The 10,130-nt window shown below is 46.5% G+C and overlaps 1 protein-coding gene across 4 annotated transcripts in view; it reads left to right on the top strand.

Moving 5' to 3' along the window:
- The first annotated feature begins 1,019 nt into the window (after positions 1–1,019).
- TFDP1 (transcription factor Dp-1) overlaps positions 1,020–10,130 on the top strand; it is a 30,192-nt gene continuing 21,081 nt past the window's right edge. For 2 of the 4 annotated variants that reach the window (XM_015849478.2, XM_015849466.2), the window contains exons 1-2: positions 1,020–1,135; positions 2,042–2,126. In XM_015849478.2, the coding sequence (XP_015704964.1) occupies positions 2,115–2,126 (12 nt within the window). In that variant the 5' untranslated portion in view covers positions 1,020–1,135; positions 2,042–2,114. Of the gene's footprint in view, positions 1,136–1,501; positions 1,630–2,041; positions 2,127–10,130 lie in introns of those variants that run through there. The other 2 variants (XM_015849475.2, XM_015849458.2) reach the window with 1 other exon arrangement.

The raw sequence follows: 10,130 nt of genomic DNA, 5'->3' as shown, positions 1-10,130 counted from the left end.
CTTATCAGCTGGTATGAGGGCTGTATTTAAGGAGCTCTCACAGGTCCCTCTCTTAAGATGGCTTGGCTTCAATTTCCAACAATCAGAATGGGTCCCTGTGCACGTTCTCTGGCAGGTTTCTGATTGCAGGTTAGTTAAAACACGTTCTCCTCATATCTGTGTCCGCTGTGGAGTCGCAGCAAACTGACGTTTGGAGTTGTAATCTGTTCTCATTCTGAAACGTGCTCAATTCTTGTTTGCAGAGAAGCTGCTGCTACCATGTCCCACAAGGAAGGAAGGATGGGGAGATGGGGCCATGGCGGCTATCAGTGCAGGGCAATGCGTGGCCGTGGTACCCACAGCAATGAGTGGGGCAGACACAGAGGAGGAAGTTTTTCACACAGAGGGTTGTGACGCACTGGAACAGGTGGTTGTGGATGCCCCATCCCTGGAGGGCTGGCTGGATGTGGCTCTGGGCAGCCTGGTCTGGTGGTTGGTGACCCTGCACATAGCAGGGGGGTTGAAACCAGATGATCATTGTGGTCCTTTTCAACCCAGGCCATTCTATGGCTCTATGATTCTACCATCCAGTCCAACTATGAGCCCATGCCTGCTGACCACATCTCTCAGTGCCACATCCACACAGCTCCTCAACACCGCGTACCCCGGTGGCGCAGTGGTAGGAATGCCGCGTTGCAACACCAAAGGCGCTGGGTTCGAATCCCCCTGTGGCGCAAGTGGTAGAAGTGCCGCTCTGCTACACAGAGACTCGAATCCCGGGGGTTCGACTCGATGATCTCTAAGGTCCCTTCCAACCCGCACCAGACTGTGATACTGTGATGATGATGACACCTCCAGGGACGATGCCTCCATGGCTGCCGTGCTCCCCAGCTGTGCCCATCCCCACCCGCCATGTGCCGGTCACCGCACTGATGGCCGCACACCACGTGCCCGCCCGAACATCAACCTGGCGCCGCCGCTTCCCGCCGCCAGCGTTGCAGGGCGGGGAGTCGGAAAGCGCGAAAATCCCGCGCATGCTCCCTCCGCCCCCGCCGTGCCGGCCGGTTGGCTGCTGCGCTCCGCGTGTGCCCGTGCAAGGCACGCTACACCCCGTGACGTCAGCGCGCAGCGTCACGCCGGTGGGACGCACAAAAGTGTAAGTTTCAATTTTTTTTTTTCGGGCTCCCCCTCATTCCCCGGTTCACCGGCGCTGTCCCCCCCCCCAAATCCCCACGGGGAATAGAACGAAAGGGAAGAGAGAGAAAGCGGACGGTGGGATCGCGGGCAGGGACAGCCGCTTTAGTTCACCCCCCCCCCCCCCCCCCTTTCCCCGCTGCCGCCCCCCGTGCAGGTGTGCTCTGGCCGCACGGTGACAGCCCGCACGCCGCCCCCCCACACCCCGCCGTGCCGGCACGGAGCGCGTCCAGCCGCCCCCCCCCATATATACACACACATTGCGGCCGTTGGGCGCCCGCTCCCTCCCTCCGCCCCTGCCCCCTCCCGCCGGGCTCGCGGGCCCGCGCGCGCCGCCCGCCCGCCGCACATGTGCAGTCGGGCGCCTCCGCAGCGGCAGCTCGGCGCCGGGACACGGGCTGGGGGGACAGCGGCGGCGGGGGATGGAGCCGGCGATCTCCGCATTGGGCCGCTCAGGTGCGAGCGGCTGCGGCCCCAGGATACGGAGGGAAGGATGGGAGGCGCCCGCGGAGCCGCCATCGGCGTGGCCACCCGCCGCTGAGCGGAGGCCCCGGCGGCTGCGGTCTCCGGCTGCGGGCGGGAAGGGAGGGGGGCGGCCCAGAGGCCTGCGTGTGCCCGCCGACGGGATGGGGCCCGCCCGAGCGTGCCGTGCAACCCCCACCACAAGCCGTGAGGGTGGGCGGCGGGGCGTCGCTCCCACGTGCTGGCTGTGAGCGGGGGCGTCGCTTCGATAGAACGGGGCATGGGGGGGAACTTTGCGCTCTCCCATAGGGTTCTGTTCTGAAGCACAACGGGAATCGGGGCGGTGCAAAGTTTGCCTCGTCTCATTGTGGAGAGCTGACTGATGGTGGTTGTGTTTGCTTTCTAGAGAATAGCATCGTCGTCCCAGCGTCCCGCAGGCAGCAGGATTGTAAGAGGATTGCCTGCTAGGCTGGGGTAACATGGCAAAAGATGTAAGTATATTTATAGCGCATCACATGCAGGGGCATAGCTAATAGCATATTTTTGCTTTTGTTTTTGCTAACGGAAGCAAAGCAGGTCAGGCTCTGGTATAGCTGGCAGTGCAAACGTGTGAACCTGACTGTGCTGTACCCCAGGCCTGGGCTGTGCTTCACTATATGGATGGTCCGACCCCAAACCAGCTTCAGGTCTGCAGCAGGTTCCTCAAAGTAGCCCTTGGAATCTACTGTCGTCATAAAAGCTCTCTGGTCATTGGCATTAGATGTGTTCACATTGAACACCACCCCAGGTTGGCTTTGACGTGGGTTCAGAAAGCCCTAGAATACACCGTTCAGATGCTGGGGTGGTTGGTGGCTCTGTCCTGTTATCTCCAGAAGTCACCAGCTGAGTGTCACTGCTGGCTGGTGCTGCCTCTGCTGCTTGGTGTGTTCGGGGTAGCAAAGCCTCCTTATCTCCTCACTCTTTCTTCCCTGTCCATTCAAAGATGCTGATTACTGCTTGTAAAAGCAAGCATTGGGAGCTTGCAGCATACACTTCCACTGCCATCCTTGCCATGACTGGTGGCCTTGAGGCAGGCCTCAGAAACACCTTTGCTCTTATCCATTCCAGTATTCTTTTAAGAACCATTTGAACAGGTTCCGCCTTTCAGATCTATTTCATTGCTTGTAGCTAATGTAATTGGACTGCCACGGTTCTATATTGAGAAGGAGAGAATGGAGAGCTCTGTATTCAAACTTGAATGCATCTCCCCCCCACCCCCCCCAAAAAGGACAACAAAATAGCAAACAAGTCACAAAGCAATTCCAGTTCTAAACAGCAGGTTACGTTATTGTGTGAACTGTTGTAGCTTTCGGAGAGTGAGAATTACTGTGAAATAGTGATTGGTTTAACAAATTAATCTTGTAGGGAATTTTAGGAGTTCAGAAGCATATGGAAAGTATCTCGGTGTGCAGAAACGCAACCAGAAATACGTAGTCACTGCACGCTCGCCTGTAAAAGATAAGGGCGTTCAAGTGCGCTACAGATAGCAGAGTTCAGGGAATGAAGGGCTGTACGAGCAGGGAAAAAAATGGAAGAGGAGGGGTGGAAGAGGAGGTGAAATAAGCGGCAGCTCAGAGTAATTCATATGTTAGGATACATCCATTTCGTACTGCCATTTGGAAGGAGATGGGCTGAGTGAAGGACTGGCACCTGGAAGTTAGATCGGTGTCGTATAATGTGTGTGGGGACATAATGGGGGTAAGGCATCTAAGAAAGAACCTAATTGGAGAGATCCATTTTGCTGTAGGAGGGGAGTAGTTAAGGGAGGAATAACATGCGCAACAACAAACTTCAGAAATGGAAGAAGATGCTACAGGTGGGAACGAATAGGTGTTTTCAGTGTCTTCTAAGAGCAGATCAAGAAGTAATAAACTGAATTTGGAGGAGCAGTAATCCGGCTCAGGTTGTAGGTGACATGTTAAGCATGCTTGAACACTGGGACAGGGTAGGGAGAAAGTGTATGAGGTCTTAACTGAAGAACTGTGTAACCCGTTTTCAGAAGCCTTTGCATATATGTAAAATCCTGTTTGAGGGAAGAAAGATGAACCGCATTAATGGCCCGCGGTTCTGCTGTGTCACCTATCGAGCGCTCTAACGGTCTGCAAGATGTGGTGAATAACATGGCATAGTTGATGAATGCCCCCACCCCTTCCTTCCCTTTTTCATTTCCAGCAGGGCTGAAGTGGCACAACTGTGGTGAGGGCGGTTTGTGCCGCTCTCCCCCCAGGTCTGGAGGTGGCATTCCCATGGCCAAGCGTGTATCAGCACGCTGCAGCTGGGGAACATGGGCTCCGGGCGAGCCCCTGGGTCCTGTGCTGGCAGCTGCTGGAACAGGCAGCCCTGCAGAAGGTGTGGAGCCAGGGCTGTGCTAGATAATGCTCCCGCTTAACCCCTCCTCCCACTTGCTGAAGGAAAATACTTCTTTTCCTTACGTTGCTCACTTGTAGCTTTCCAGCTGATGCCTCTATTATATTAGGCTGCGGTTGGTCTTGATGATCTTCAAGATCTTTTCCAACCTGGGTAATTCTATGATTCTATATGAAAACTGCTATTTGAAAATACCTGTTTGGAAAGTTAAACGCCTACTAAGACTAAGACTTTATAGGGGAATTGAAGAAATGGGCAGCATGATGGAGAGTATTGGCGAGCCCAAGAAAATGCTTTTAAAAAGGACTAAGTAATGACAAAAGTAGCGATCAGGTAAGCTGGCAAGATAATGCTTGCAAGATATTTGACCAAAGTCTAAATTCTGTTAAATATTACATTAAAATATATCCCTCTAATGCTTTTCAGAGTGTACAGTAAAGAGAAAATAAGCAACAAAGCATTGGTTTTTGGCAGAATACTTTCCTCTCCTTTGCTGTGGTCAGTAAGCTATGAAGGGAGGGGAAAAAAGGATACATTGTGATGTGGCGCCTTAATTAAAAGCCTGTAGGTTGAGTTTAAAAGCATAATCATACCTGATTCAGTGACTGGGTCAAATTGAGAGATAACAGTGTAAAATGAGGTAGCAGCTTGTGAAAGTCAAAGTATCTGGGCATTCCACGTCTTATTTATTCGGAATGGTTATATAAGGGTTAGGAGATCTAGAATGCTCTAAATGTAGAAGGAAAAAGAAAGAAGAAACTAATTTTCCAGTGAGATGTGGTCATAGTAATGAACATAGCCATTTCTGGCTTGAGGCATGCGAGCATTGTGTGGAGCTGAAATCAGTTCTAATAGAAGCAGGCAGGCCATGGAATATCACATTTGGTTTAGAGGAGCCGAGTTACTAAAAGGACTTCACTTCATAATTTAAAGGAACAGCAGGGGAAAAAAAAGATGGGTGGGGGAGGGAATGATGATTGCAGTGTCTTCAGGATGCACACACCGTGGAAGCAGGAGCAGTCTGCTGCATCTCAGAGGCAGAATGACAAGCTGTGCTCAGTTGAGGGCAGTAGTGTTAGTAGTGTGCAGTCTGGTGTGTGCGTTTGCACCATGTATGTCTTCTTTGAGAGCAGTGAATGCAACCTATGGGAAATTTCTTGGTCTGAAACAAAAGTGGCATCTCCAGAAACTCCAGCTTAGCCACATCCCCTTTCTGGTTAATAACTGTCATTCTCTGTGACTGTACTGAGTCTACCATAAACTCTTCAGCTGCTTTTACAGATGTACGTCGCAGGCGGGAGCTGGAGGAGCAAAGGTCCTCAGCTGACTTATCCTGCTCATGGGATTCGTGGTTAGGTGGAGGTAGAGTTTTCTGAGTGAAATGCTGACCTTTCTTGTCACCCATGGCGTGCTTAAGACTAGGCAGCGCACGGCATCAGTAGGAGACAGAAAGTAAATTTGGTATGTTAATGTATTGAACTTTGCAAAGGAAGCCCTGTGTGTGTGTGTGTAAATCTTGAAGACGCTATGGTAGAAGTTCTGGCATGAAGTTCAGCAGGTGGTCTAACACTACCAGACTCCTAGAGACAGGGTTTAAGATTGATGCATTATTTAGTTGAATATTGAGAAGACACTTGGGTATGTAGTTTCATCCGATGAATTTATCTCACAGTACTACTTAAATATCCTTGGAGCAAAATGTGTATTAAAAAGCAACTAAAGAGTAGAAACCAGCAAGCTAATCGCTTACAGCAGTGTCACTTAATAGGTCAATAGGTGTGTTAATTTGGGGGAAGGAAGTAGATCTGTGCTTCTTTACAGGTAATTTTGCTGGGACATCCCAAAGTTGAACTTCTAAAATTGCTTTTATATGGTGTTTGTACATCAAACTTGAGTAAGTCTTCATGACAAGAGACGGTCACATTTGGATTACTCTTATAAGGTCTATAAAAGTCTTTTTCCTGCTTCCATTGAAGTATTATGAGAATCTAGGAAGCACTGAAGAGACTACAAGCAGATTTCTTCTTAAAGTATCATCATGTGTTTCTCTTATTATGTTTATTTTTGATGATGCCCTGGAAGTCTTGGTGGGACGGCTTATAGAAATTGAATTGTCAGTGGATTTCAGGAGGTTTGCGCACCTTGTTTGATATCATTTTAGCTCAGTGACTGCTCAGGAGCTTGATTTATTTCTGTCTGCTTGTAGTCAGTTTTAATGTGTTCAGAAGTTGGTAAACTGAAGATGAAATAGTATTATGAAATCAGGTCTTATGAAAGCGCATGTCAGCGTAGGTTTTCATGCTGCTAGAATGGTTTTAAATCTGCCTTTCAGAAGAATGCAGAGGGAAAAATAACTGTAAGATCTTTGCATTGCAAATAAATAATAAGGTGTATTTCTTATTTCCCATGTTAGTTCTTACTTATTAAACAGAGAATGGCAACTCAGAAGTTAGAGTCACCTCGCTAATTTGTTTTCTCTCAAGCTTTACTTCTTTATTAATGTGATGTGTAGTTAACGGCAGTGGCTGCGCATGTTTATTTGTAGCATTGCTAAGTGAATGCAGTGTGTGCTGACAACTTAACACGCTCAACAAAAATGCCAGGTTTCAAAAGTTAAATGACACTGGGGATTACTTATTTCAGTCTTCGTGTTTGCTTGCTCAGGTATCACTTAGCAGAGATTTATTGTGTCTAATTGAAAGTGGGAGGAAAAACTGGGGCCAACGTTTGCTAAACATTCTCAGCATCAAAATGGTTCTCAGAGGTTGAACAACTTGATTTTAAGAGTGGCCAGTTGTCCATATGCCCAGGAATGCTGCTGGCTGTTTGTCTTATGTTGCGTTACGTTACATCTGCTAAGCCCCATGATATCATGGTCATGCAGACTTCGAAGGAAATAATGTGGGCTGATGTAGCCTTTTAACACACCAGTAAGGAACTTGGTGAGGCAGATGAATCTTACTTAACGTAACCTGTTGAATTTTTCTGTGTTCTAATGCTGCTGACCAAATTTCTTTATAGATTTGATTTGATTGGAAGAAGAAAAGCCTAACAAAGTCAAATCTACGATGGCACTGGGAGCCAGTTGTGGGAACAGCAACTGCTGTTACCTCTCTGTGTGGGAGCATTGAGGTCTGGAGGACACTGAAAGGCTGAGTAACTGGGTCTGTTCAGCCTGAGGAAAAGAAGACTGAGGAGAGATCTGATGAATGTTTATAAATATCTCAAGGGGGGCAAATGGCTGAGGCCAGGCTTTTCTCAGTGCTGTGTGGCAATAGGACAAGGAGCAATGGACTAAAACTTGAATATAGGAAGTTCTATACAAACGTGGGAGAAATTTACAGTGAGGGTGAGAGAGCACTGGATCAGGTTGCCCAGAGAGGTTGTGGAATTTTCTTCTGTTGAGGTGTTCAAGACCCATTTGGATGCTTACATGTGTGACCTGTTGTAGGGTATCTGCTTTAGCAGGGGGGTTGGACTCAGTGATCTCTTGAGGTCCCTTCCAACTACTACACTTACGTGAACTCAGGATTTCCTTTCCTGGTCAGTTTATAGTAGAGATGGTGAACTGGTGCTTTGGTCATATTTACCCTAGGAATCTCGTATTCAGCATTGCTTCCTACAGCTTTGCAGTTAGTTTTGGGGGCAACAACTTTAATGTTGGCAAAGATTGTGTTGTTTGGGCCATTTGGTCACTGTGAGAAACAATCCAGTATGATAATCGTAACTCTGCTTATATTGTTGGTCTATGTGATTTCTTAGGCTGGGTCAACGTTTGACTCGTCTTCCAAATGACGAGCTTCTTCCTGTCTGGAATTCAGCAAAGATTACATGTTATTCTGTTTAGAAGAACAGCCGGCAAAGTTAATGGCCTTGGAATGTTCCTCAATGGAGAGAAAACCATAAATGCAATTCCACATATGTCAGTGTCCAGTGTATGTGCAGTACCAGTGTTCAGAGCAACGATTGACTGTGCTACTAACCCATGATTATTTGTTTTTTTTTTTAAATCTTCATAGGCTTCTGTATGGTTCAGATCTTTTAGTGTCTTGTTGTTTTGTTTGCACCTTGCCTAGTTTAAGGAGCTAACAGTTTGGTTTACTCTTTGGGAAGCTTTTTTCTTTGGTGTGGGTCGTTGCCCAGTGGTTATCAAGTGCGTTAATCTTGATGGTGCTGTGAAGTGAGGATGTGGCATATCTGCTTTAGATGAAGGTTACTGGGACACAGTAGAGTAACACATGAGGATTGTGTAGGATCAGCGTCCTGTTGCCTGACTTTAAAAGATCTTTTGCCTTACTTTATCCAGTGAGGCATAGCTGAACTTCATTTGCAAAATGGAATTCAAATATTTTAAACTTAAGAACCTTCTTTCTTTTCCTGAAGGCCTCTGCTGTATTCCTTAATTACCTTTTAATTTCTGTGAAAAATGAATTGGCTGTCTTTATGGGACAGCCTCCTGTATCTATATGATAATTCATTTCCAGGACATATTTGTTCTGGTCCCTGAATGAGGTGAGAGTCCAATGGGGAAAAATAGCATATGGTCATTTTGTTACGAATGACATCTGCATGTCACTAGGGATGGAAATAAAACTAAGGTTGTTTAAGCATCATTACTTCTGATTATAGGCTTTTCTCCATTTTGTAGCTGTGTTCATTTTCCATTATGTTTGTTTGTTGCCTCCTGATGATAAAATAAATCCCAGACCCCTACGTTGTGCTTAAGGAGTCACAGTAAAATTACATGGCATAGTGCCTTTATGGTTACTGCTTACTTAGCAAGTCTGAAGTCCTGGAGATGGGTACTCTGTACTGATCAAATTAAGTTGTTTGCTCCAGATGTGTGGGTTTTTGCCAGTTGACTTTGCAAATGCCTGTAGACAATAGAAGCATCCTCCTGATGTCTTTGACAAGCTCCAGGAGGAAATCTGCTCTATTGGGAATACTTTTCCTTTCTCACTTCTCCGTTCCCTAGTTGTGTTCTTATTACTGTATACTCTGTAGTTGTGGCTTAATTTAGCATAGAATGTGTTCACTATCCCTGTTCCTATGTTCTCTTTGCACAGATCTATTCTCCTTGGTCTTTTTAAATTTTTAGGTTCCCAACACTTCTGTTTCCTGTACTTCTTGCGATACTCCCAATTACACTAATACCCTCATCTGTCATCTTATATTTGATTTTTTTAAGTTCCTTTTCATTCATTCCCAGTCAGTGCCAATGTTGTCTGCTTGTTTCTCCATCTGTCCCATTCTGACTCCCATTCTTTAAGCATTGTTGTGTATTTTGACCTGTTTCTCCTGTTTGGTTGACAAACCTGGTTCTGTGCCTCATTTTAGTGGTCCTATCCTGCTGTTAAAGGCCTCTGTTTGCACTTATCTTCCCCCCTTTTTTTTTTTCCCTTTCCCTCTTCTTTCAGCTCTTTCTCATAGAGCATACTTAAAATTGGGCTCGTTACGTAGTGAGATAGAAAAGGTATTTATATGGCACAAAGGCAGCTTTCTCTTCTCTGTGTTTGCTTATCTCATTGTAGCAGAAGGACCTTCCTCTCAGGTTAAGCTTGATAGACATCAGACATGTACCTGTCCAGTTATTCTGCCGTCCAAATTCAGCAAGAAACTAACGTTTAAAGCTTCTAATGAATAATTTTATGCCAGTTCCTAGTAAGAGAGAAAATTGCAAGTCTGGAAGGTTGTGGAAATGGTACTTTCATTGTAAGGGTGTTGAATTTCTACTGTTGAACTTAAGAGATCACAAATGCTAGCTAGCTAGAATTAGAGGGCTTGGTAGATTGCAAGTTTCATTCCAGGTCTACTTTAGTCCAAGAAAAAATACTATTTCACAACTATTTCACATGAAGGGTGTTATACCTGTTACCAACACAGAAAGTTCCTTTACATAGCCTTGCAGAAGTTAATGTAGCTAGCATGCCTCTTTGAAGAGGAAAGCAACTCTAAATTGAGAAGTTGCAGGCAGTTAATAAAGCCTTCAGAATCAAATATTTAGATGGTGATATTGCTCCAGGCAGCACTGACATTATCATCAAAGGAAGCTATGCATCTAGGAGCTGAGAATCATGAGAAGAAAACGT

Source organism: Coturnix japonica, chromosome 1, assembly GCF_001577835.2.
Source record: "Coturnix japonica isolate 7356 chromosome 1, Coturnix japonica 2.1, whole genome shotgun sequence".
Taxonomy (NCBI): Eukaryota; Metazoa; Chordata; class Aves; order Galliformes; family Phasianidae; genus Coturnix; species Coturnix japonica.
Note: the sequence above shows the minus strand (reverse complement) of the source record. Positions and strands in the feature narration are given on the sequence as shown.